This window comes from Xyrauchen texanus, chromosome 6 (assembly GCF_025860055.1).
Source record: "Xyrauchen texanus isolate HMW12.3.18 chromosome 6, RBS_HiC_50CHRs, whole genome shotgun sequence".
NCBI lineage: Eukaryota > Metazoa > Chordata > Actinopteri > Cypriniformes > Catostomidae > Xyrauchen > Xyrauchen texanus.
In genome coordinates this window covers 24,159,230-24,187,140 of record NC_068281.1, presented here as the reverse complement: position 1 = coordinate 24,187,140, position 27,911 = coordinate 24,159,230, and the positions used below count along the sequence as shown (strand labels likewise).

The 27,911-nt window shown below is 40.8% G+C and overlaps 2 protein-coding genes across 3 annotated transcripts in view; one reads left to right on the top strand and one right to left on the bottom strand.

The window, feature by feature from the left end:
- Window positions 1-4,073, top strand: part of LOC127644776 (zinc finger SWIM domain-containing protein 5-like) — a 58,902-nt gene extending 54,829 nt beyond the window's left edge. For both annotated transcript variants that reach the window (XM_052128153.1, XM_052128152.1), the window contains exons 13-14: window positions 158-239; window positions 407-4,073. In XM_052128153.1, coding sequence (XP_051984113.1) covers window positions 158-239; window positions 407-1,269 — 945 coding nt within the window. In that variant the 3' untranslated portion in view covers window positions 1,270-4,073. The remainder of the gene's footprint in view (window positions 1-157; window positions 240-406) is intronic.
- Window positions 4,074-14,014: 9,941 nt separating this feature from the next.
- Window positions 14,015-26,917, bottom strand: urod (uroporphyrinogen decarboxylase). Its single transcript, XM_052128170.1, has 10 exons — window positions 26,768-26,917; window positions 24,622-24,734; window positions 24,253-24,332; window positions 24,103-24,165; window positions 23,731-23,928; window positions 19,307-19,468; window positions 19,035-19,172; window positions 18,297-18,397; window positions 15,348-15,414; window positions 14,015-14,899 (listed from the first exon to the last, which is right to left on the bottom strand). The coding sequence occupies exons 1-10, from the start codon at window positions 26,788-26,790 to the stop codon at window positions 14,735-14,737; spliced, it is 1,110 nt and encodes a 369-aa protein (XP_051984130.1). The 5' UTR covers window positions 26,791-26,917; the 3' UTR covers window positions 14,015-14,734.
- Between the last annotated feature and the right edge of the window lie 994 nt (window positions 26,918-27,911).

The following is a 27,911-nucleotide window of genomic DNA, read 5'->3' as shown; positions in this document are numbered from 1 at the left end:
AGCATAGCATAGCAGTGTATGTATTTGGGGTATTTTGGAATATGTACAAATACATACACTGCTAAATATATATATATATTTAGCAGTGTATGTATTTGTTCCTGTATACTGTTGTGCATCTTTTGTGTGTCTAATGCAATATGACATTTCTCTGCAGGTGATGAGAATGACCCTTTCCACACTCAACTGGAGGCGGAGAGAGATGGTTCGCTGGCTAGTCACATGTGCTACTGAAGTTGGTGTGTATCAAACAAAATCTCCTACACTCCTTCCTGATTTTTTACTTTGTTCATTTCAGCTTGGAATAGGAAAAAATAAAATAATTGTTGCACTGAAATGAACTAAATGCACGAAGCACTAAAATGTGCACACCTTTAATCGGAGTTGTTCTATTGCCCCATTGTAGGTCTAAGAGCATTGGTCAGCATCTTACAGAGCTGGTACACACTCTTCACCCCCACTGAAGCCACCAGTATAGTGGCAGCCACAGTGATGTCCCACAACACCATCCTGCGCCTGAGTCTCGACTACTCGCAGCGGGAGGAGCTCGCCAGCTGTGCGCGCACTCTGGCCCTGCAGTGTGCCATGAAAGACCCCCAAAACTGTGCCCTGTCTGCCCTCACCCTCTGCGAGAAGGACCACATCGCCTTCGAGACGGCCTATCAGATTGTTATTGATGCCGCCTCCACAGGCATGACCTACTCTCAGCTCTTCACCATCGCCCGTTACATGGAGCACCGCGGGTACCCCCTTCGAGCCTTTAAACTGGCATCTCTCGCCATGACCCACTTGAACCTGGCCTACAACCAAGACACACATCCGGCCATCAACGACGTGCTGTGGGCTTGCGCTCTCAGCCACTCCCTGGGTAAAAACGAGCTGGCCGCCATCATCCCCTTGGTAGTCAAGAGCGTTCATTGTGCCACCGTACTCTCTGACATTCTGCGCCGCTGTACCATGACGGCCCCCGGTCTGGCTGGCATACCTGGCAGGCGAAACTCGGGCAAGCTTATGAGCACTGACAAAGCACCGTTGAGACAGCTACTGGATGCCACTATTAGCGCCTACATCAACACCACCCACTCCCGCCTCACGCACATCAGTCCACGTCACTACGGAGAGTTCATAGAGTTCCTCAGTAAGGCACGAGAGACCTTCCTATTGGCCCAAGATGGCCACATTCAGTTTGCCCAGTTTATAGACAACCTCAAACAGATCTATAAGGGCAAGAAGAAACTCATGATGTTGGTACGGGAACGTTTTGGTTGAACCTCAACTGACAATAACAGGAGACTTATTCTTCTTTCATTCTTCATTTATTTAAGGCATTATTTTATTCGTTTTTGTCATCTTTGGTGAATTTTATATTTTACTAGTTTTGTCCCTTTTTTTTCCCTTTATTTTTTATCGTGAACGATCCTTGTTCACTAAATTATTCTACCAGGTTGAACCTGTGGAGGGGGAGAACAAGTGTAATTATGATAATTTTTTTGTTTTGGCTTATTTTTTATTTTGTTTAATTGAGATATTGTGATAAAAATATAAAAGTGGCACATAAAGAGAAACCAAATGATTTAGTGGTAAATCTGAGCTAGGGCTACCCTCATGGGTGACGGTTAGTTGGAAGAGGCTTAAAAACACTCAAATGGTCATTCCTGAAACACTCGGACAATGTGTTATTGTCATACCTCGATCATATTTTATGGATCAAATTTAACTCTCTGGAAAAGGCCTGATTTTGAGAGTGAACCATGGAGGGGTGTAATGGCCGAGATTCTGATGGGCACATAACCTGAAACAAACTGTTACTCTGCCGAACCTCCAAACCAAAACTCAAGCAAGCCACAAGACATGAGCCCTCCCCTCTTTCCTGTGTATGTTACTATCAGCTCATCTTATATCTCCTCGCTAAAATTCAGTGCGAGAACTTTTGAGGAAGATGAAGACATTGACAAAAAAAGAGAATACCTGTGTGCTAAATCCTTCTATATTTGATTGTGAAGGGCACACCTGAGAATGCTATTTCCTAAATGTCCTGAATTTGAACCAAACAGAGATATTTACCGACCAGAGTATAACATAATCAGCCATGTATATTTCTCTGTTACCTCCCAGTGAAAAAACAAAACAGAAACAAAAAGACGTGTGAGATTGAGTAGCAGTAATAATATTTATGTACTAGCACTTCATTAAATCAGACCCCTTACATGGCGCGTTTGGATCAGCAATTATTAACTGTGTACAAATTAGTTTAATTGTATAGATGTCCAGATATGACTAAAGATAAATGCTTTAGTGAAAAATGGGTATATTGGCAGATAGTTGAGCAAATTACTTGACATTAAAGTGTACCATAATATCTTCACATTCCATGACCTCTGCCCTCCACAAATGCCCCAGTGGATCTGAACACTTAGAATGCACTCCGCGGCTTCCATCTGAAGGAAACGAGATAAGAGGAAATGAGAAGAGAGATGCTCAACTCCATTCTCAGGGAATCACTTAAAGAAAAAAAAGAAAAAAACTGAAAAAAGTAGCATAAGCATATAAGATATTGTAAATATGAAAGTGTCAATTCAAAAATTGTAAATTTCTAATTATTTATGACAACTGTATGTTTTTTTTTTTTTGTTTTTTGTTTTTTTCTTCTTTTCGGATACTTGAATTTGTTGGGCTGGGAATGTGACAACCGTAAGAAAAGAAACTTCAAAAACATTTCTCAGGTGCTCCTGTGTACATTTCTGATTTACTTTTTTTTTAAAAAATTTTATATATACTTTTTTTAGTTTTTTTGCAAGAGGAAGCATGTAAAGATTGAAGTAGAGGACAAATGTTTATGAACACAGACTATGCAGAACCACTTCTCGAATTTGCCCTCTTTCCTCGATCTTCCTCTGTCTTTTGCCCTTGTGGGTGTTCCTTGTTTGGCTCGGGGGTGGAGGTGCTCTCCCTAAATTCAACAGTTTGTATCTGTAAGTAATCTGCACGAGCTGCAAGTATGGATGGACTTTGCCTTTGATCTATATATGACTATTTACTTTAAAGCCTTATAGTCTTTTCTGAAAGCACTGCATGTGTTTCAGGACATTGTGTTGCCAGTGTCAATGGAGTACAGCACAGAAAAATGGACCTACACCTTCAGATGGCCCAAATAAGGAAGAAGGGCATCTGCTACTGTTTTCCTTTGTGATGACATGGTCAACACACTTTAGTGTCGTGATATCCTGCACTGGGGCTTATTAAGGGCAATAAGGCCTGTCCGTTTAGGTTGTGATTTACCATTGCCTAATTAAGACACTGTTGTTTCATTAATGGCTAAATTTAAGAGATTTCTAAATATTGATGTTATGGTTGGTCAATTTTATTTAAATGGTTTGCTGGTTTCCATTTTGGTTAGCTTTGTTTAAAAAAAAAAAAAGTTCATATTAATTGCCTCAACTGGCATCCTCAAAGTGTTAGTCAAATTATGCAGCCTTAGTTCCTTAACCTCCTCAGTCAGGGAGATCAATGGAAGAACCAAAAAAGTTCACAGATTAGGGAAATTGTGCTTTTTTTTTCTTTTCCTGCAGGATGATCATAGTGCTGCCTGTTCGATAAAAATTAAATAAAAAAAGACAGGAAAAAAAAAAAAAGTATTTTCTGTATCTAACTAGTTGGTCCAATGGCATTACAAAAAGTGAAAAACCTCCTCTGGCTTTTTATTTCTCTCTCTCTCCCATACTCTTTAAGTGTCTGTATGTGTTAACTGTACCAGTGTTTTGATCTGTCCCTAGAGTTTAGAAGGAAAAAATAATAATCGCTGGTAGAGATTGTTCACTAGTTCATCTACTGTTTAATTTTGTTTCGTTTTAATTTAAGGGAAGTGTTTGTCGCCTCTGTGCTACTGAATTATAAAAAGGTATCCAGTATTTGTTGCCACAAAAGTATAGTTCATCAACACTTTTCATTTGTGCAACCTCTTGAGCTAATGTCTATAAACAAAATTTATTACTATTTATGTAATGCTACTACCATTTTATATGATTTGTGTTGAATTTCAGTGCTTTTCTATAAATAAAGTGTGAAACACGTAGTTTGCCTTGCATATGACGTGTCACAGCTACTGTAGTCTGCAACCAGTTGCATCAAACCTACTAAATTAAGACAACCCTAAGGAATCATACCTTTCCAATTATTATTATTATTATTATTATTATTATTAATAAGGGTTTTCCTAAACATTAAGGGGTTTTGTGCTACCACGTACTAGGCCGCAAGACCTCATGAATGGGTCAAAAAGAAGTTTTGATTATTTTCTGTCTTGACATATTTCCCATTCAATTAAAAAGTTAGGGCAGGACATATCGAAGGGGTCCCTTTAAAAAAAATGCCAATAGCCTCCTTTATAGTTCATGCTACAACTCAACAATACCACATTAAGCTAATTTCTTTGCAATCAATAAATAAATAAAAATATGAGCATTGATGCAACCAAAAACACATTAACAAACAATGCTAAGCAGGTTCATCACTATTTTGGTCTTTTCCTTGAAGACTATACATCTGAAATGGTTAATTTTGTCAACCTTTTGAAGAAAACTACTAGATGGCCTCAACTTAATATGACAAAAACCTACAAAACTCCCATTTTATTACCAATCGGGCTTCAATATACACCAACGCACACTAATTTTGATGCAGTGATGATGATGTGATAAATGCTTCATAGTTTGTGGCAAAATGCCACTTCGCATCTTGTCTAGACTATATCTTTAGCTCTCCTCCTATCAACACTTTGGAAACTTAAGTGTCTGAAATCACTATAAACACAATGAAAACCTTGTGTCAGAGTGATAGAATGTGTTAGGGATGCAGCCAACAGGAACAATGCTCTTTGGGCCTGCTTATACAAACTATCCCATCAATCAGGGTCCCCTCAGCTGCTGCTCTTCATTGTGTCTTGGACCTGGTGCAGCGCTCTGCTCCTGTGAGGGACCACTGAGTAAGTGTTTGTCAAGCATGGCAGCGTTGCTGGCTGAAATATGGATGGGGCTGGCACTGTAAGCCATGCTGTACAGAGAAGGCATTTCTTTAGCTCAGTGATTTAGCAGAAGTGACACACCAGGAAAAGAGACAAGTAATTGGTTCTCCCCACCTTGTTTTGAGTTTCCAGTGTGGGCTGTGAGGCTGTCAGATTGGAGCGAATATGTACTTAGCTTTGTTTGTAAGTGTAACAATGTTTGAACTCTAGAGCGCCCTTTCTTTAATTAGATCCCAACCCATCCTCAGAAAAAGGAAGTCTTAAAAAGCAGTCATGAAACACACAAGCCTGTCAGGCAACTCTGAGAATGATTATGCTTCTGGGCAGGTTTGTGCAGTGAGAGAGCCTTGTCCTCTGCACCCTGCATGGCAGGTTCTGCTGTCAGCGTAATCACACATTGTGTTCTTAGGGGAGCTGATTTGCAGAGCTTTGTTCTGCTGCTCTGATTTCCCCAGAATCCTTCTGTAATTGGGCTGTTGGAAGACTGGGTAAGGAGGGGTGGGGCAGCTTGGGACTTTTTAGGTGGGGGGTGGAGCGTAGTTAATTATGGAGGGGTGAGAATATTTTGAGATAACCAGATAGAAGATCAAGTCATAATACAATACATTTATATGGATTGCTGTATTAACGTGGCCTGTAAAAAAATAAAAAAAGATGTTAAAGTCCCATTTTCTGCCCCGAATGACTTAAGGCTTTTATAAAACAGCATCAACAGCGGGATGATAAAAGACAACAACGTTCAATAAACAGATACCTTTATTAATAAATATCAGAATAAATAATTCTTACAGCAAGTTATATTGGGCATTGACCTAACGGTTAGCTGTTTGCAACTGCCAAGCAATGTAACAACTTGCATTTATAGAGTGCGACAGTCGGGTTCCAGCAGTAAAACGTTTATTTTTTTCCACAGAAGAATTCATTTTTTAAAGATAACTTATAAACATAAAGAAAGACCTACACTGAGCTTCGAGGTTGTTGTTTGGTAAATGCTTCTGTGGAAGTCATCAGTTCACATAAACTTTTATTGCAATAAAAATAAAAAAACTCCCATAACACACTGTGAATGCCGCAATCAATGAAGAGACACGTTTCCTTACACTCTACTTACATCTTTTTGTATATCTCAATATTTTGCAATACAATTCAAATACAATGTTTCTAAACTCAAACTTTGTAATGTTGAGATTCACCTCAGAGCTGTTTGGTTTGGTCCATGGATTAGAACACTTATGAAGATTTTTTTGTAATCCCTATTGAAAAACGTATCGGTTACCTAACGTAACCTCGGTTCTCTCTAGATGAGGGAACGAGTATTGCGTAAGCTAGCTTACGCTACGGGAAAGATTCATCTTTTCTGAGATATTGAAGCCAAACAATTATCCTTAATTTTTGTATCCATTGTCAACGCAGTGCGGCAGCTGCAGACCTTGAGCGGGCTAGCTAGCGAGCTCATAGGTTGCTCTCTGGCAACTGCTGCAGCCTATAGACGAGCTTGGGCAAACTCGCATCCAATGAGAGGCGTCCGCGCGCTCACTGCATCAAAGCCCGCCAAAATGGGCGTGACTTAAGTGCATATAGTAGTAGTTTGTAGGCTGGAACCCTGGTTTTCATTGACTGAAGCGAAAAGTCGCTCGTGGCGCGAGCACGGCCGGCTACGCAATACTCGTTCCCTCATCTAGAGAGAACCGAGGTTACGTTAGGTAACCGATACGTTCTCTTACGAGAGGTTCTCTCGTATTGCGTAAGCTAGCTTACGCTACGGGAACCCATTGTCAACGCCGTTCGCGCCAAGCATCCACTGTATGAGCCCCAGGGAATTAAGGGGGGAACCGGGGAGCCCTTATGAGAGGGAAATAATATTTGGCCGGCAAGAATGCGGGTCATTGATTGTGTAATACATAAGCACATAGTGGGAAGGGAACGACAGAGCGGCGGTGCCGGTCTGTGTGGAATGTGTCCCATCAGTGCAGCTCACCAGGGGAGCTGTAGCATATTAAACCGCTAGTAGTTTTGCCTGCAGAGCGGGCACTTCCATATTGTAAAATCTGACAAAGGTGGAGGGGAAGTCCATCCCGCTGCCACACATATGTCGTGAATGGAAATCCCGCTGGACCATGCCCACGAGGATGCCATGCCTCTAGTGGAGTGAGCCCTAATGCCCAACGGGCATGGCAGGTCTTTGACGCCGTATGCAGCAGCAATAGCGTCCACTATCCATCTAGATAGTGTCTGTTTCGAGGCGGCGAGACCTTTGGTGCGCCCTCCGAACGAAACGAAAAGCTGCTCAGAGCGTCTGAAAGCGGCGGAGCGCGCAGTATACAATCTCAGTGCTCTGACCGGGCAAAGGAGATTGGCGCCACGTTCGCTATCGGATGCTGGCAGCGCCGATAGGGAAATGACCTGTGCTCTGAAAGGAGTACCGATCACCTTGGGAACATAGCCGTGTCTAGGCTTTAAAATGACCTTGGAGTCACTTGGTCCAAACTCAAGACACGCAGCGCTGACAGACAGCGCGTGAAGGTCTCCCACATGTTTGACTGATGACAGGGCAGTCAGAAAAACGGTTTTGAGTGAAAGGTATTTCAAATCCACGGATTGAAGTGGTTCGAAAGGGGGGGGCTTTCATAGTTTCGAGAACTATAGAAAGATCCCAGATAGGAACCGATGGGGGGCGCGGGGGGTTCATCCTTCTAGCTCCCCTGAGGAAGCGGATGACCAGCTCATTTTTACCCCATGACTGGCCGTGCAGGGGTTCAGCGAACGCCACAACGGCCGCCACATACACTTTGAGCGTGGATGGGGATCTGCCCTTATCCAGCAGCTCTTGTAGAAATACGAGCAGCGACGACACCCCACATGTCCGCGGGTCCAGGTCTCTGTCGGTGCGCCATTTTGAGAACACAGACCATTTTGACGCATAGAGTCTTCTCGTGGAAGGGGCTCTAGCGTGTATGATGGTGTTTATTACTCCTTCTGGCAGAGCGACGGGTAGTCGTTGATCACCCACGCATGGAGCGCGCCCATGCATTCAGCAGGGGAATGCAGGGGAATATTGTCTCTGGACAGTCTGTCCGGGCCGTCGTTCAGGTGGCCTGGCACGTGCGTCGCCCTCAGCGAGCGCAGGTGGCACTGGGACCAACTCAGTATGCGTTTCGTCAGATGGAATAGGTTCCTGGATCTGACACCGCCCTGACGGTTTAGGTAGGATACCACAGATCTGTTGTCCGAACGGACCAGGACGTGGTGACCCTGAATGACCGGGAGAAAGCGCACGAGCGCGTACTCAACAGCTATCATTTCCAGACAATTTATGTGAAGGAGCTTTTCCTGAACTGACCATAAGCCGAAAACCGGACAGCCCTCGCAGACCGCGCCCCAACCCGTGTTGGACGCGTCTGTCGAGATGACTTTTCGGTGAGATACAGCTCCCATTGTCACTCCCCGCTGATACCATTCGGCCACTGTCCAGGGCTGCAGAGCTGAAATACAGGTCTGAGTCACCTTGATGGGCTGGCGGCCTGTGGCCCAAGCCCGGTGAGACGCGCGGGTGTTTAGCCAATGCTGAAGCGGGCGCATGTGCAGTAAACCCAGCTGAAGTACTGCTGCGGCTGAGGCCATGTAACCTAGCACTCTCTGGAATTTCTTCAGAGGCGTGAGGCTGTTCATCTGAAAAGATGCGGCTAGTCGCTGAACACGGCGTGCGCGCTGTGTAGATAAGCGAGCCGTCATTGCCACGGAGTCTAGTTCTATTCCAAGGAAGGAAATTGTCTGACTGGGCTGTAGTGAGCTCTTGGTCCAATTGACTGCAAGACCCAAACTGTTCAGATGGCTGAGGAGAACTGCTCTGTGAGACAGAAGCTCCATATGTGACTGTGCCATAATCAGCCAGTCGTCCAAATAGTTCAGAATTCGCAAACCCTGACTCCGCAGGGGTGCGAGCGCCGCATCCATGCACTTCATGAAAGTACGGGGTGCTAAGGACAGGCCGAACGGAAGGACGGTGTATTGATAAACCTGGCCGTCGAAGGCGAATCTCAAGAATGGCCTGTGACGGGATTTATCTGAATCTGAAAGTATGCATCTTTCAGATCGAGAGAAATAAACCAGTCCCCTGGCGCACATGCGCGAGGAGTTTCCTGATTGTAAGCATTTTGAACGGTCTTTTTGCAAGCACCTTGTTCAAAACCCTGAGATCTAATATGGGTCTGAGGCCGCCGTCTTTCTTGGGAACAAGAAAATAACGGCTGTAAAGCCCCGACTCGCTCAGAGAGGGTGGCACTTTCTCTATGGCCCTTTTGCACAGAAGGCTTGCTATTTCTGAACGAAGCATGCACGCTGCTTCCGTGTTCACAGTGGTTTCGAGCCGCGCCCTGAAGCGAGGAGGGCGGCGATCGAACTGTAGCAAATAGCCCTGTTGTATTGTGCTTAACACCCACTTGGATATCCCTGGAATAGCTTCCCACGCTTTGAAGCGTAACGCTAGAGGGTGAATGGCCAATTCGCTCTGATTGCCGCACACAGAGCGCTGAACAAAATGTGTGAGCGCGTTTAGTGTGTTTATGCATGATTGCTCGCAGACAGCATGAACAGGCTGTTTTGTGAGTGACTTCCCGATTGGAATGAATGGGGAAAGAGTCACATCTGTTACGTGGTGCGCAAGCATAGTCATGGGCACGGGACTTACACACAGAGGAATGTTTGCTGGCCGTGTAACAGAGCGGGCAGAGAATGGGCGCGCACATGTATTCGTGGGCGCATTTATTGACTCTAGCGCTCGAGCGGTTCGTAACCGCTTTATGTGAGCGTGCTCTGGTGGGGACACAAGACATGCAGTGCTTGTGTGTAGAGGTGAACACTGGATTGTGGGCACATTTTCTACACATAGGGCTGGTCGTGTGACAGAGCGGCCAGAGAATGGGCGCGCGCACGCATTTGTGGGCGCCTTCATTGACTCTGACGCTCGAGCGGTTCGTAACCGCTTTATGAGAGCGTGCTCTGATAGGGGCACGGGATGTGTTATGATTGTGTGTAGGGGTGAACACTGGGTTGTGGGCACATTTTCTACACATAAGACATGTTTGCTCGTTACAAGATTTATTTGGGTCGCCGTGAAAATGGCGTTTGAGTGCAGGCAAGCGGGCAGTGTCACCGGCTTGTTGGCTGCTAAATTCACCACTGCAGTAGCCTGAGAGAAGGGGACTGACAGGGGGCGAAGCTTTGACGGTGGTCCGGCCGCGGCGGGACTGAGCCGTCGTTTGTTCAACACAGTTAGGAAGACTTCGGCTGCTCGGGTTTCAGCGTTACCTTAGATCGAGGCCCGCGGGGGGGCGGCGGTCTGCGGCGGCTGTCTGAGCGCGATCGAGGGCGGCCACCCTGTCGACGCTGAGAAGTCTGAGGTTGTTGAACTGGGCGCTGTGAAGAGGCTCATGCAGGAGGCTGATCATGTGAACGGCCTGCAGAGGAGCTAGTGCGACGTGGCAGGAAGAGGTTCATGGCTTGGGTGGCTTTCTGGACTTCTGAGAAGCGGTCAACAATGCCACTCACCACGGAGCCGAAGAGACCGGTCGGAGAGAGCGGTGCGTTGAGGAACGTGGAGCGCTCTGCTTCTCCCATGTCGGCTAGTGTTAGCCACAAGTGTCTCTCCGTCACAGTCAGCGAGGCCATGCACTTCCCTAGAGCTTGGGCTGCAGCTTTGGTAGCGCGAAGGGCGAGGTCTGTCGTGCTTCGTAGATCAGTAACAGGAGGAGGCTTGGGAGCCTGACCACTCCTCGCTGTCCGAAGCCATGATGGAACAGCGGCCCTTATCCTCCGCCTCGTCATCCGAGATGGCAGCAGTGCGGCGGCTCGGCGGCAACTGCGCGTCCCGGGGGGGCGGGGAGGGTGAAAGCGATGCTCGAGGGAGAGGCTCCGGTGAGGCAGTCGCTTCAACCACAGTTTCCGGCAGCCTTTGTGAGCGGCGCTTCTTCCTGCGCGGCTGAAGGTAAGGCGCCGCTTTGAGCGCTTCGAGTCGAGCCCGCAGGGTCGACATCGGTAGCTCCTCGCAGAAATCGCATCCGCCCTCAGTGAGGGCGAGCTCTGCGTGCCCCAGTCCCAGGCAGAGAGCGCAGATGATGTGGCGGTCTCCTGTGCTGAGAAGGGCGCGACATGAGGCGCAAGTGGAGCGAGGCATCTTGAAAAAGATGCTCGTACTCTTTTGTGAATAGTTCTTGAGAACTAGCTTGCTGAATAAAAGAATACGTCATCGGATGGCGTAGCTCGCAGGATGGCTGAAGGTGGCTGAGACGGCCGGCTTCTTCTAGCGCTGTCCACGCTTGCTTGATGCCCCTCGAACGGCGACGCGGCTTCCAGGTCAGCGATGCGAAGAGCTTCGCTGAAGAGATGAAAATCAGGGTTCCAGCCTACAAACTACACTTATATGCACTCAAGTCACGCCCATTTTGGTGGGCTTTGATGCAGTGAGCGCGCGGACGCCTCTCATTGGATGCGAGTTCGCCCAAGCTCGTCTATAGGCTGCAGTAGTTGCCGCAGAGCAACCTATGAGCTCGCTAGCTAGCCCGCTCAAGGTCTGCAGCTGCCGCACTGCGTTGACAATGGATACAAAAATTAAGGATAATTTTTTGGCTTCAATATCTCAGAAAAGATGAATCTTTCCCGTAGCGTAAGCTAGCTTACGCAATACGAGAGAACCTCTCGTAAGAGAACGAATGTTAAAAACACATGCGGTGTAATGCAATATTGACATGAAATCCTGTCCCTCTTGGGTAGTTGTTTGTAATGCCTCATCAGAAGTATCTGTTACTTATCCTTTTGTTGCAATCACACAAATACAGCAAGTAAATACAGTACTACTAAATTTATTTACCATATAACACAAAATAAATTTTTTGATAAAAGATTTTGTGCTGATTATGTTAGTTGGTAGAATAATGTGTTAGCTTGCTAACCGTTTGAATTGTATGGTGGAATGTTAGCTTAGCAGGCTAATCGGTTAGCATGCAAACTGAAGAAACCAAACAAATTATTAATTTGACCATTTGTTGCTTTGAAACATACGATATCTCACATGAAATAACCAATGTACAATTGGTGTATTTTTATGATTATGATTACATAAATCTTTGCAGTATTGCAATAGGCATGGTAGAGTACTCAAAACTGAAATCTCTTTAGGGTCGTAGGGGGACAGCATTTTATGGGGGGGACTTAATATTGCATAACAGTAGAACCAAGGCAGCTGGAAAAAAAAAAAAGCTTTGATTACAACTCATCCAATCAGAATTTTTAGCATAAAATCTATTAATACATCAGCTTTACTGACTACATAAACATGCTGGATGGTAAGAATGACTGAAAACAACCTAGGCCTACTTAGGACACCATTTTACACATTCTCTTCAGAGGCAACATGGACTCCACCAAAGTCTTAAGTCCTCTACTGCCCATTCACTAATATTTCAAATCAGTCTTGGGCCAAGGCCCCCAAAACACTCCCATCTGATAAAGCAGTGATAGAGGCAGGACCTGACAATTGATGTACAGCCTGCTGTCTTAAGAAACATATTGGATTTTCAGGCCTGCTGATTTGCTGAGAGATTGAGCCTGAAGCCCCACAAACCCCCACGTCTCATCCCCCTTGTGGCTTCTTAAAGGAGGCCTTGGGGAATTCAGCTTTTTTTTTGTAGTGGATTCATTGTTGCAATTAAAAATAATGCCAGGAGCCCCTTGAGATAACACGGAATAAGCGTGTGCATGTGTGTTTTTGCTTGTACCTCTCTAGGAAAACGGCTCAGCCCCCTCAATCACAACTGTGCTCTATGGACACAAACAAGAGACGAGCGACAGGGGCTTAAAAAAATCCTACTACACCAATCAGCAAATTGATTACATGACATTTTAAAATTCAGTGGGGCTTACAGCACCTAAAACAAAGTCAAAGCCAGACTTACCTTACATTGGTGTAACAGTAAAAGACGGCTACAGCTGCCACCATTTCATGCTAAATAACTGCATGTTTGGAGAAATTTCTGTCATGTTTCAATTTACAATCTGTGGTTTCTTGTGAACGAGACCCTTAGGCCATTTAAATAGCTAGATAAATACTTCACATTGAAGTTTCAGGGTGATATACATCATAACTTTCCTAATCTTATGAGAATTGATTCTAAACAATTTTGTTCAATAACGCACTTCAACCGGCCTCAATAAAAAATGTATATGACTTATGTTTGCGTTTTTTGCATAGAGACATGAAAAAAGGTGATGCATTTTCTTAGAGTCTCTGATTGGCGTAATAACTGTACATACACTTCTGCAACTTGTTAACTTTGTAAACAAATACAATAAAAGAAATCAATGTGTTTTTGTCAGGGACAAATTTGAAACATGCATACGTATTTTGTGTTAAAAAAGTGGGATAAAGCTTTAAAAATAACTTGCCTTTGACTAGGTTATTCAAAAGGTTTTAAAATTATTATTATTTTATTTACTATTGAAACGATCTCAGCTAAACATGAGGGTTAAACTGAAATTAAAAAAAGAATCATTGAATTTCTACTGTTTTTGTTATTGCGGAACAAACTATTTCACTGAGATTTCAAATCAAATGCAGTTTTAGGTGCTCAATTGTAGCTCTAACATGATGAAAACATGTTGTCTATTAATTCCCATAAATCCTTGTTTTGAAGATTGGGGTTCTTAAAAAACATCTGGCATACATCACATGATGTTGCTGGGGAATCCCACTCCCACACTCCCAAAAACAAAAACAACTGGATTGAAGGATTTGCTTACCCATAGTGCTTATTTGTCATTCGCTATTTCGCCCGGTGGGATTAACATTTCTATTACTAAATGCAAAAAGCAGAGAGAGAGAGTAAATATAGATCAAGAGGATATATCCCCATGCCAAAAGATGTGTAAAAACAAAGGAAATTGAAAAATGCACATGATGACATTCAGCCTTACGAAATTCCATTGAGAGATGGTTTGTCTTAAAAGGATCACTCTTTATTTTGCTTCAAATAAACATCCATTTAAATGTACACACATTCTCAGAGGTTTATTAATGTCAGTCACTATTCCAGTGAAGACGGTCACGGCCCAGGTGTTACTATGGTACTGTATCAAAAACAAACCCATGCAGCGCTTCATAATTAAATGAGATTTTATCCTCCTTCGCTTATTTCAGATTGCTCAGTAATCATACAGTGTATTCGCTGTAATGAAAACACATCCATCCAGTTGAAAGACATTTTGAGTAAAAATTAAATTAAAGATTAGATGGATTGGTGTGAAGTCATAATAAAAAGCAGAATTGATTTAGGTAAAGTAGATAGATGGCCTACATAATAACTGAAATGAGTCAGGCCCCTCAGTATAAGCCCATTCTTAAGATACTATTAAATGGATAGTTCACTTAAAATGAAAATTGTGTCAAAATATACAAATTCTGTCATCATTTACTCACACTCATGTTTAATTCACTTTCATTGATGATGACCGAGGCTAACATTTCTAGCATCTCCTTTAGCGTTCCACAAAAGAAAGAAAATAATACGGGGTTGAACCAACATGAGGGTGAGTAAACAATGACAATTTTCAGTTTTGAGTGCACTATTCCTTTAAGAATAATAGCTTGGCGCTGCACTCTGGGGTAGACAGTTGTTTCTCATCTGCTTCAGTTCCTCTAATGGAGCGAGAGAATGCAATGTCTTATTTGCGGTTGAGGAGCTGGCGAGAGTGGGTGTGAACGGCATCCACGAATGCGCCCACATTCTCCGGATCCATGTCAGGGTAAAGGCCGTGACCTAGATTTGCAATGTAGCCCTTGGTGCCAAAGCCCTCCAACATCTTCTTCACAATCTCCGATATACGGTCCTGGCCACACAAACAAGAAATTTGGCTGGTTTATCATACATCATATTGTCAGTTTTGTTCTCCGGTCTGTTAGTCAAAAATCTATGAGTTTTTGTTTTTAAATAAGTTAGTGCATTCACACCTTGATCATTTCTGAAATGATGGTGGAAAAATATTATTTTGGAGGAACAAAGATGATGCTATGAAAGTCATGTTTCTAATGAATGAGGAATGAAAGCCAGAGACAGCGCTGAGTGGAAAACAGCTGCTCTTTGGGTCATATTTCCAGCAGGGCCTAAATTTGTAAAAACCAACTGGACTCTTTATTTTGAAAAAGACTAACCACAATTAGAGTACTGCTTTTAAACACAAGCAGATCTATGCAGTCTAGACTAAATTAAAGTGATGTTGAGGATTCCTATTTGGTTCTTATTTAAAAAAAAATATTGTTTTGAAGTGCCTTTCTCACCTTAGTGGCGTAAAGAGAGCAGGGATCCATGTTGCCTTGCAAACTAACTTTTCCTCCGGTCCTCACACTGAGAAACACAAGAAACAAGTTGTACATACAAATATGCATGAGGTCTGAGTATTTTTTTTCTCTGTTGTAAAAAAAAACTCCACATAAAATACATGGCCAAAAGTTTGTGGACACCCCGAACACCACACCCATGTGCTTGTTGAACATTTAATTTCAAAACAATGATCAGTATGAGAGAGTTGACCTGGCCTTTTCTGCTAAAGCAGCTTTCACACTTCTGGGAAGGCTTTTGACTAGATGTAAGAACATGACAATGGGGATTTGCTTCCAAGAGCAACAGTAAGGTTGGGGACTGATGTTGGGCAATGGTGTCTGGCTCACAGTCTGCATTTAAGTTAATTACAAAGGTTTTCAATGGGGTTCAAGTCTAGGCTTTGTGTAGGCAAGTCAAGTTCTTTTGCACCAGACTGGTTAAGCCAATTCTTTATGGGCTTCACTTTTTGCACAGGGGTATTGATGATGGAACAGAAAAGGTATCTAATAAATACATTTTCTACTAAATCTACTAAAAAAGTTTGTCCAGGGTGACTGCATGGCTGTATGTTTGATTTTATGCACATGCTAATTGTAAAAAGTATAGCTAAAATAGCATAAGCCATTAAACATAAGGGGTGCCCACATACTTTTGGCCATGACATATACATGCACACTCATACAGTACAGAGCGCCTTGCACAAGTATTTAGACTCAATCAATAAATTCTGTATTTATTTTGCACCAAAACTCTATTTTTAAAGTGGCATTGTTACTTAAAGGGACAGTTCACTCAAAAATGAAAATCATCTCATCATTCACTCACCCTCATGCCATCGCAGATGTGTATGACTTTCTTCAGCAGAACACAAATTACAATTTTTTTTTATATCACAGCTCTGTAGGTGTACAATGCAAGTGAATGGTGATCAGACCTTTGTAGCTCCAAAAATCACATAAAGGTAACATAAAAGTAATCCAAATGACTCTGGTTAAACATATATTTTCAGAAGCAATTTAATAGATATGGGTGAGAAACAGAACAATACTAAAGTCATTTTTTACTGTAAAACTCCACTTTAATTTTGACTTTCAGATGTGAAAGTGAAACTAAAAAGGCACTACGTGACTTTCTGTGTAAAAGTGAAGATTTAAAGATAAAAAAAGGACTTAACTTTTGATCTGTTATTCACCCACACATATTACAGCGCTTCTGATTGATTTAACCACTGGACCCATATGGATTACTTTTATGTTTCCTTTATGTGATTTTTGGAGGTACATAAGGTCTGGTCACCATTTACTTGCATTGTATGGACCCATAGAGCTGAGATGGTCTTCTAAAAATCTTTGTGTTCTGCTCAAGAAAAAGTCATACAAATCTGGGATGGCATGAGTGTCAGTAAATGATGAGAGAATTTTCATTTTTGGGTGAACTATCATTTTAAGTCATCAGTCCCTGTGCTGCAGAAGTGTAAACAGATGAAAAACAATTGAATGAGGGCACAACTGATTTTCAACTGTCTTTACCTTGGAACCATTAAAATAACTAACATATTTAAAAAAAAATAAATAAATGAATGAGTAGTGAGCTGTGATGGCTAGGATGCATTGATAATGAAGAGTGAAGAGCTCTTCATTTATAAGCAAAACAATGTTCAAGTGTTTCGATGCTCGATATTTTCCAAAAACCAGACTAGATCTAGTTGCAAAGTTGGCCAAAATGTTATGGTCAGATTCTTTACCAAGACCAAAATCAATTATCCATATGATAATAAAGTGATAAAAAACTCCATACCTTCAGAGAAGTATGGTGCTGGTAGTGGTAGACTTACTGTTTAAGATTAAGATTCAACTTTAGTCATTGTGCAGAGTACAGGTACAGAGCCAATGAAATGCTGTTGTTTTCACATCATATCCCAACTAAGTTGGGGTCAGAGCGCAGGGTCAGCCATGAAACAGTGCCCCTGGAGCAGATGGGGTCAAGGGGTTTGCTCAAGGGCCCAACAGTGGTATCTTGGCGGTGCTGACCTTTCGGTCAATAAGCCAAAGGCTTAACCGCTGAGCCACAACTGGCCCCGTTCATAAGTTTATAAGCAGGCCGGTGTATCTTATTAATATAAAGAGAACATTAAATGGAGAAAAATACAGAAAATATTATCAAGAAAACAGATTTCAAACTGTCAAAAAATAGTCTGGGTGAATGTATTTACAGCATGTCAAAAACACAACTTTATATTGAAATGGCTACAGAATAAAAAGCCCTGGTCTCATTGAAAACCATGGTGCACAAGTGTCCTCCAACTAATGAATAATCCAGAACAAATCTGTCTGGAGAACAGGCCAAAGAACACCTCAACAAACTCGAGTTTCAACTGATTAAAGTATAAAACAAAAATAAGAGAATGTCTGAACTCTGAAAATGTCTCTAGAACTTTTCTCTAGAGACATTTTCAGAGAGCAAATGAAACGGGAGCCAGCTGGTATGTGATAGCTGTGCAGTATTTGCAAAAACCTCACTCCCCTGGCCTCAAAAGGCACACCAACTACTGACACTTGAGGCTATAGCCTTTAGGCTCCTCGTTATCGTGCTCACCTCCCATACTAGCTGACTCTGGTTCAAATCGCGCTCAGAGCGGTTCGAGAAGGACCGATTACACACACAGTCTTTTAGATTTGTTATAATTCCTTGGCTTCTTAACCTGAATTTGCTGGGAGAGCACAGTTACAAAGTTTGTTTGATTAAAGAGGCATATAAAACTGAATTAATCAGGACAAATTTTCAGTGCAGGGGGTCTGCAGTGGTTTTGCAAAGGCACTGTAGGTAATATGTGGGTGCATATACACCAGTTAAATCAGAAACTAAACTGTCAAAGCTTCAGCACTTAGAAACTCCATGTAACTAACCGTGCTGAACTCGGATCTATGGTCCAGTCTAGACCCACCACTTCATAACCAGACTCAGAGAGGTCCTCAAGCCCATAATGACCATCTTTAGCAAAAACAATCTGGACAAGAAACAGAAAAGACAAGACAGGAGGTACAGTAGTCAGTGCAGACATATTCCCATTGCTGAAGTGAGATGCCTGCATGAAGATCTGAGCTAATACTGACAATCAGTGGAAAATTACAGCATTACAAGTAGGAATTGTGTGGTTGGCACAATATCAGTGGGCTATGGATACTTTATAACTTTATAAGTTATTTAAACATAATATAAATTTAGCATCACATAACATAGAAAATATAATAATATTGTTGATTATAAGATAATATAACAATAATGCTTACTAGATCATTAGTTCATTTACAAACATATACGTATGTTCACTTATATAATTTCAGTATACATCTGAGTAAACAAAGGATATTTTAGAGCATTGTAAAATTTTATCAAGTTTTTTAATGGCTTAAGGTTATTTTCAAGGCATTACCAAACAAACATTTGCAAAGGTGGAAAGAGGCAGCAAGTTAAAATCCTGAACTGTTTAAAATATTCCACAGTTAAACATCATGCATTTTAAGTTATCAGCTTCTTGCAATTTCACATCCCACGTATGTAATTTTGTGCATATCTAAGCACACAAAAAAAGAGTGCAAGTACAACAAACCATTCAAATGAACCCATTTACAGGCTCTACTTACCATAGGCACATTGTCCAAACCAGATTCTTTTATCTTGTCCTTAACACGACGCGCAATATCCCTCAGATATGGCAGAGAAAACTCTTTAAACTCCACTGGGCCCAAACAACCAGTATGAGACTCAAAAACCTGGAGTGCCTAAAAGAGAAACACATGTATATAGAGATAATTTTGGGATTTTGGAGTATTTACAAATATGACATCAAAGGATGTACAGATGCATGAATGTTAAATGTGCTAGAGATTTTGAAATTAATGTATATCGGTCTCACCTGAGCTCCAGCTTTGACCTGGCCGAGAAGATACTCCACTATGACATCAGTAAGCTGGCTCAGTAGTATGTGGCTGGCCTCCGGGTACCTGTATAGCCAGCGCTTTGCCTTTGAATGTGTGGTAGAACCTCCTCCTTCAATCATGTAGGACATTAGAGTCCACTGCCATTAACAAAAAAAAGAAATTAGAATTTATTATGATATAATGCATACAAATTGAGATTAGGGGTCTTCAATCTTTTTCAGAGAGACGAATCAGGGACCTCTTATTGTATAAACCTGAGTGTTGCATGTTAATCTATAACAAGATGGGTAAAGTTTAGTGTTGGCTTGACAAAGCATTGTCTGAAAGTTTATACTTCTTTTAAAAGTAGGAGTTGATTGTTATCCAGACATAACACTAAGACTAATAGCCTGCTACCTAGATCGATAAACGGACAGACTATCACATAGATAGTCAGACAAATCGATAGAGAGAGAGAGAGAGAATAGGAACTTAAAGCAGATCAAACGGTACGTTCAGTTCATCTTAGAATGAACGTATTTACGAGTTGAGAGCACATGAACTCCACCATAAATCGTAATTACGAGTGGGAAACTCAGGATTTTCTTTTAGCCCTGACTTACAGAGTTGTGGGTTTTATCTATATGGTTTAGTTGTTTGCACTTTTAGATTGTCAATAAAGAATAACAATAAAGCTTGAAAGAAAATAACACCCATTTAGCTGGTTTATGAAGCGAAAGACTTGTGCAACAAAACTTAATTTCTCATCATTATATGTAGCAGCACGAAAATAATAAATAGAGAGCCTTTATTAGATGCCTAACATGCAGCTCTCTTGATTTTGTTGCATCAGTGCAAAAAAGCTTCCCGTCTTCGCCAGTATCTGAAAAAGAGAAAAAGATATCTGATATTGCAAAAAGGGTCCGTTCTTTCCGAATAAAACCACTTGAACGCACAATTCTCCAAGAAGCTTGGAACATCCTATCTGCCAAGAAACCAAGAAAAACTGTGTCCAGGTGTACCAAGGAGAATTGGGGTGGTTTTAAAAGCAAAGGTGGTCACACATAATATTGACTTTGTATGACATAATTTCTTACATTTACATATACATTTATGCATTAAGGGGTAGGATTAAATAAGCTTATGCTTCTTCCTACTCCTTTTCGGACATGTATATGTTAATATTGTTTTGTTTCTTGTTTATTGTATTATTATAATTTTTGTATTATTATTTGTATTATTGAATTATTTTTACATGTTCGAAATAAAGTTTTTCATTCATTCATTCAAATTTGGCAGACGCTTTTATCCAAAGCGACTTACAGAGCCCTTATTACAGGGACAATCCCCCTGGTGCAACCTGGAGTTAAGTGCCTTGCTCAAGGACACAATGGTGGTGGCTGTGGGGATCAAACCAGTGACCTTCTGATTACCAGATTACCAGTTGTGTGCTTTAGACCACTACACCACCACCATTTCTTTAGACCAGTCTGCTGCCCATGGGTTATACTCAAACACCCTGCCTCCAAGTGTTATCCTCTCAGAAGGCAGAACTCTTAAATTCATACTTAGTAGCCTGTTCTCAAAGCTCAGACCCCAGGTGCTCAGTTCATTCTGCACATTTGAGATTTTGTTAATGTTGGAGATTAGACGGTTTACTTTACCCTCTCTCTGTTCAGGACTAAGTCTTGTGTGTGAAGCTATATCCTTCATGATGTTGAAATCAGAGTGCATCTTATCCATCAGTCCTGTGAGGTAGCAGAACTCTGGGATGATCATGGCAGGTCCGGGTGGAGGCCAACCTGCGCAGAACTTTGTGACTCACATCAGTGCAGATGTTGAATGGATCATCAGGATTGTAGTAATGGCGACCAATCTGATGCATCTTTAGCATCCGCAGAATTCTTTTGAAGAGGATATTATAAAACTGCAGGCACACTGGGGAGGATGGTGGCAGTTCATCTGTGTGAGTGTGATCTGCACCTTCTCTCCTTGTCTGGTTTCACTGAACAATATGGTCTTAGTGTTGTGCAGTTTTTTTAGGAAGTAAGAACTCCATCAGAGGAGTGTGCTTTGCCCAGAGTCTCTTCATGCTGGAAAAGCAAAGCAGCGCACAGATGACGTGACTCCATAGGTGGCATCATGGTGCTGGTACAGAGCTTAAAGGGGCCGTGAAATCAGACACCTGTTTTAGACTCTGACATGTTCCATGAGTTCCATGAAAATCCTGCCTGCGTCCACCTCTCTCCCAAATTTTACCTGCTTAAAATCTGCAGGAATCTGGACCATTGCTTCTCGAAATATTGCTCCAGGTACAATTTTCTGCCTCCTACAGCTGAAGGAGAACTGGTGGGGTGGGGAAGGCAGCATTCTGTTGGCCTGTTTAAACTTTCCATCAATATAAGTCTATGGGACTTTTCCAGATTTTTAATTGTCGGCTCTGTGCAAATTGTAAGTCCGATAAATTCAAAAAGAAATAGCACATTGTTCCAGAACAGTCTGAAGGCCTATGCCAAATTTGTTGGATGTAGCTTGAACACTCTAGAGGAGATATATTCATATATTTTAGTCTCGGTTTAGGTATTTAAAAAAAATAAATAAATTCCTAAACAAAACCCAAAACATATTAACATGGGTATAGTACCATATTCATGTATTTACATACAGTTAAAATAATCATTACTGATGTTCAGATTAATAAGCTTGTACATCAGATTTACAGTTGAATCAGAAGTTTACATACACTTAGTTTGAAGTTGCTGGACATCATGGGAAAATCTAAATAGTTTACCAGTTATGTGGTTTACCACTACACAATCACCACGGGAGTGGTAATCAGAAGGTCGTTGGTTCGAACCACACAGCCACCACCATTGTGTCCTTGAGCAAGGCACTTAACTCCAGGTTGCTCCGGGGATTGTCCCTGTAATAAGGGCTCTGTAAGTCGCTTTGGATAAAAGCGTCTGCCAAATGCATAAATGTAAATGTAAATAAATCAGCCAAGACCTCAGAAATAAAATTGTGAACCTCCACAAGTCTGGTTCATACTTGGGAGCAATTTCCAAATGCCTGAAAGTACCACATTCATCTGTACAAACAATAGTACGCAAGCATAAACACCATGAGACCACGCAGCCTTCATACCACTCAGGAAGGAGATGCATTCCGTCTCATAGAGATGAACAAAGTTTGGTGCAAAAAGTCCAAATCAATCCCAGAACAACAGCAAAGGACCTTGTAAAGATACTAAAGGAAACAGGCTGATAAGTATCTATATCCACAGTAAAATTAGTAATATATTATCATAACATGAAAGGCTGCTCAGCAAGGAAGAAGCCCTGCTCCAAAACCATCATAAAAAAGCCAGACTACAGTTTGCAAATGCAAATGGAGACAAAGATTTTACTTTTTGTAGAAATGTCCTCTGGCTTAATGGAACAAAATTTAACTGTTTGGATTTTTTTTTTAAGGAAAAAGGGTGGAGCTTGCAAGCCGAAGAGCACCATCTCAACGTAAGCATTTTTTTTTCATTTTACTGCTTTGCAGTAGGAAGGACTGTGCACTTCACAAAAGAGATGGCATCATGAGGAAGGATAATTATGTGGATATATTGAAGCAATATCTCAAGACATCCGCCAGGAAGTTAAAGCTAGGTCACAAATGGGTCTTCCAAATGGACAATAATCCCAAGCATACCTCCAAATTTGTGGCAAAATGGCTTAAGCAAAAAAAACAAAGTCAAGGTATTGGAGTGGCCATCACAAAGCCCTGACCTCATGGAGGCCTACAAATCTGACTCAGTTACAACAGTTCTGTCTGGAGGAATGGGCCAAAATTCCAGCAACTTATTGTGAGAAGCTTGTGGAAGGCTACCCAAAATGTTTGATCTGAGTTAAACAATTTGGAGGCAATGCTACCAAATATTAACACAGTGTATGTAAACTTCTGACCCACAAGGAATGTGATGAAAGAAATAATAGCTGAAATAATTAATTCTCTCTATTATTATTCTGACATTTCACATTCTTAAAATAAAGTAGTGATCCTAACTGATCAAAGATGGGGAATGTTTTCTACGATTAACTGTCAGGAATTGTGAAAAACTAAGTTTAAATGTATTTGGCTAAGGTACATGTAAACATCTGACTTCAACTGTACATAATATATTTTTATTTTTTACCAAATGTGGAAAATATTTAGTTTGAGCTCAATTAATAATTGGTGGACAGCCTGTTGAAGTTTAAGTTTCAGATTGATAAAGTTCTATTTGCATTACTAATCAAGTTTTCAACAAATAGCCAATCCTGCAGCTTCTTTTCAAAAACGTTTCACCTTATTATCTCCCAACATCTTATGACTTAATGTGTATTTTTAAAGCGTTATAAGTGAAAGTGTGAGGATAATTGGTTGTTATTCTCACCGGAGCTCCAGTGAAGCCAATGAGAGGAACATTTCCCTCTATTTTGTGTCGTGTTAGAGTAATGGCTTTGAAAACATAGTTGAGTTCAGATGACACGTCCACTTTAGTCTTAAGTCGCTGCAGATTTTCAGGCTCCTTCAATGGTTCTGGGAATGTGGGGCCCTTTCCTGGAGTCATCTCAACGTCCATTCCCATGGCCTAGCAATACACATTTCAGATATGAATACCCACACAATGTTCCTTTTTTGTATGTTGTATGTTTTTTGTATGTAATGTATGTTTCTTCTAAACATATTCTAATTACATTACATTACATTTTACATATTACTATGCAGAATGGACAAATCAATTAAAAGACCATGTGTCACTCACCTGAGGCACCACTAGGATGTCAGAGAAGATGATGGCAGCATCAAATGGGAATCGTCTGAGTGGCTGCAAATTTAGTATTGAGACTATTACAAACTCAATATGCTAGAGCCTGAAATCTGTGGCTACAAAAGGGTGTTCAGTGATACTGACCTGTAGCGTCAGTTCACAACAAGCTTCAGGGGAGCGACATGTCTCAAAGAAATCTTTCCCTGCTCTAGATTCCCTAAATTCTGTTGAAGAGTTAATAGAGAATGACAAATATACAGAGACACTATATACTGCACTACACTGGAAATGGTGTAAAAAAAACAAAAAACAAGCATGCATTCTATATATCAGCTCCAAAAAATGTCCTGCAATACACTTGATATTGTGATCCAAAAGAATACACACATAATAAATTAACACATGTAACTCCGATGGAACATATCAGCACAGTATATACAGTACAACACATCGGAAATAGTGATTAAAAAGTATATCCACATGTATCTGAGATGGAACATATCAGAAACATACCTGGCAGGTAGCGACCAGCCTGTCTCATGCACCAAACTGGAATGTGCTCTACCTCCTCTCCTCGTGCTGCTCTTAGGAATGTGTCATTCTTCAGCTCTGGGAAGTCTTTGGGGCTGGGATGAAGACAGCACAGTGTGATTAGGTCCTCAGCCATTGTTTATTTTAATGTTTGATTCACACAATATTACATCACACTAATTATTCACATCATTAACAGTCTTGTTTTACATCCATCCATATGTATCATTTGAATTCAGAAGCCCCTCCCTCGGGTTATGATGATGATCAGGTTAAGCAGTTGTTTTAAGCACCAAGTGAACCGAGTAGATTAGCATTCTCAGAGCAGGGGACTAACGGTTTCCTGATTCTTCACAACCTGATAAGGTGACACGCACGCATTTCTACAGGGAGCGCCACACGATAGACCCTGTAGCCAAGATTATAATGACATGATGTAATACTAACAATTATGATGTCAAATTGAAATGGGTAACACTTTACAATAAGTTGTATGCATTAGTTAAAACAATACTTTTACAGCATTCAATAATCTTGGTTGATGTTAATTTCAACATCTATTAATGCATTTTTAAGATTAACAGTTTAATATAACATTAGATAATGCAAATTATTGGTTATAAAGTAAAATTCTTGTTTATGATACATTTGTTTATGAATTACGGTTCATGATATTTTTCAAATATTGTTCTTGATATCTAACGTATTTAGCCTACTAAAGTAAAAAAAAAAAAAACAGAACCTTATTTCAAAATGTTACCGTGAAATGTAAATAATAATAAAAAAAATTATGAATTGACAGCAAATTAATGATTAATATACCCTTAATTAATAATATAATTAACGATATATAATACATAACCAATACTGTCATCTTTTGAAAAAATAAACAATAATGGCCATTCCTCGCAATAGGTGCCTCTTTTAATAAAAATTATTATTTTTTTATAGTAAATGTCTGTGCAATTTTAAGCATTTTATTAGACAAAGAATGCCTTTGAGTTAATAAACTGCACTGTGCCATCTAAAGCTATTTATATGTTGAGATACAGCTTTGCCTTTAAAAAGTAACCGGGTTGACAGTGACAGGATTGACAATTAATTTAGCAATTACTAGATTTATGCTCAAGTTCATATTGACACTACATTGTGTTTATTAAAAGACAATTTAATGCTTTTATTTCCACAGATATCCACTTTTTAATCATCAGTTGTTTGCTGTACGAAGTCATGTTAACAATGCAACAATTTAAGATCGTCCCCTGCTTACAAACCTAACAAAATATAAGATAAAATGATAGGGGAAGAGGAGAAACCTACTTGTAAAGTTCACATCCTGATAGGATAATGATGTCATTGTTTATAGAACTGTACATTATTTAAATACGAGGAGTTATAATGGTAAAAGGGTTGACACAAATACTGGCTTTTATTTGTTTTAATTTTTCCTGCCAATTAAAATGTGCATATTTGCTAAAATAGAGAAACAGGGCTGGGAACAGACTAAAATAGAATGAAGTTTCTGCATATTTTTTTCTGATGTGTTAAGAAAATTGCCTAAATGAACAGGTTGTAAAAGTTATCATCAGCTATTCATTGTTTGTCATTGTTTACACATATGTTAATGAGGGACACAAAAGGCACAGAAGTCGAGGAATTGCCCTAATGCATTTCTTTTCGCCACTATTTACATTTAGAGAAATGCACCAACTGTTATTAAAAATACTATAGCGTGCATTATAGACTATTTCAATGGCTTTGAAAAGGCACTTTGAACTGATAAATTACGCCACCAGGAGAAATGCAAGCGCATTCAAAAACTTTCAATACAAACTTAAATAAATTCACAATGAATCACACACTGAGACAGTAGAAAGATATTGATCTACTACTGATCAGCTCAGTTACTAAACTCGATATATAACGTGCGGTTCATCTGTCTATCCTGTCTCGGCGCCTATAAACGATAATCTGTCTGTTTAATAACAGGGATGACAGTCTTCTGTGAGTACAGATTAATCTTTATTTGGTAACCATGCCATTTTAGCGCATCAGTAGCGCTCTGGCTCTGTAATGTCTATTAAGAAATAACTGATACTTAGTCACGCATATCAATATTAATACTTACAGAAACAGATTGTCCTCATCCATTATCGGCAGTCAGGTTCAGCGGAGAATAAACCTTAAACGTATTTCTGCAGACTTGACAAGCTGTTTTGACACTGAATGACATGCACTTGACTGCAACAATATGAATGACGTCACGCCACCAAACTGAAGGGCGCGGCCATCTTGAAATGGTCACATGACTGCGATTGGGCGGGATCTAGAGATCCTGTCAGATGACTGAGACATATCCAGCTGCAGACCCGCAGCACCACCAGTTTCAGAACCCCAGCGCCAGAACCTGAAGTGAGGGGCGGAGTTATTGACAATGAGACAAGCATGGCGGAGAGCATGGTGAGTTGTGTCACGTTTTTGACATCATGTTGTGAAAAATTATCGCATATATTAAGTTCAGCGTTTATCTGCTAAATATTTAATTTTGTGCATAACTTTATCATCTTAATGAAGCTTGAATATGTTGTCATACTTTACTGTATTAAAAAAAAAATTCTACGGATGGTTCGATACATTTTTGCGTGTTGTAAATGAGCCTTGCGGTGACGTTTTGAAGACATCTTGTGAAGGTGTTAAAGTGTTTGTTCCACGTTCCTCTGTTATATGCATTGTTTGTGAGTTAATGTTACCTTATAGTTGAGGTTTTTTTTTTTACGTTGAGATTATTGTGTGGTGCTTTCATCTCTTGTAGAGACATTTTGAATGAATGAAGACCACAAGGAAAAGGTTCGCAACAATCTCCTGGAACAGTCAGAAGCTTCCAGAGAGCCCTTTCTATTTCATTTTGTGTTCAGGGATGACATGGAGTTATTTTAGCAAGAATGTAAGGACAAAATGGGCCTGAGAGTAAATTCCTCATTTGATACATTTTAAGTTTAATTTATACAGGATTGTCATGATAAAATGGGCCTAGGGGTGAATTGGTCATTTGTTGTATATATTTTTATTGTTTCTTTTAAAATTATGCTGAATTTTCTCTCTTTTTAGTTTTTTGACATGTTTTATTTTACATAAAGAAAAATGCATGCTGCACATGTTCTTGTGAAATAAAGTATATTTTATATAAAATGCCCATTAAGTTTCAAGCATTTTTTTCACCATCATGATCAGGAAGTAACTCTCATAATACAATAAAACGGATAACTATATAC

What these genes read in the sequence shown, in the direction of transcription:
- urod (XM_052128170.1), bottom strand. Translation starts at nt 26,790, where the DNA reads ATGGATGAGGACAATCTGTTTCT. An exon ending in GGCTGGTCGCTACCTGCCAG is followed by an intron (nt 24,333 to 24,621) that starts GTATGTTTCTGA and finishes ACTCTTCAACAG; the next exon opens with AATTTAGGGAATCTAGAGCA. An exon ending in GTTTGGACAATGTGCCTATG is followed by an intron (nt 18,398 to 19,034) that starts GTAAGTAGAGCC and finishes TTTCTTGTCCAG; the next exon opens with ATTGTTTTTGCTAAAGATGG.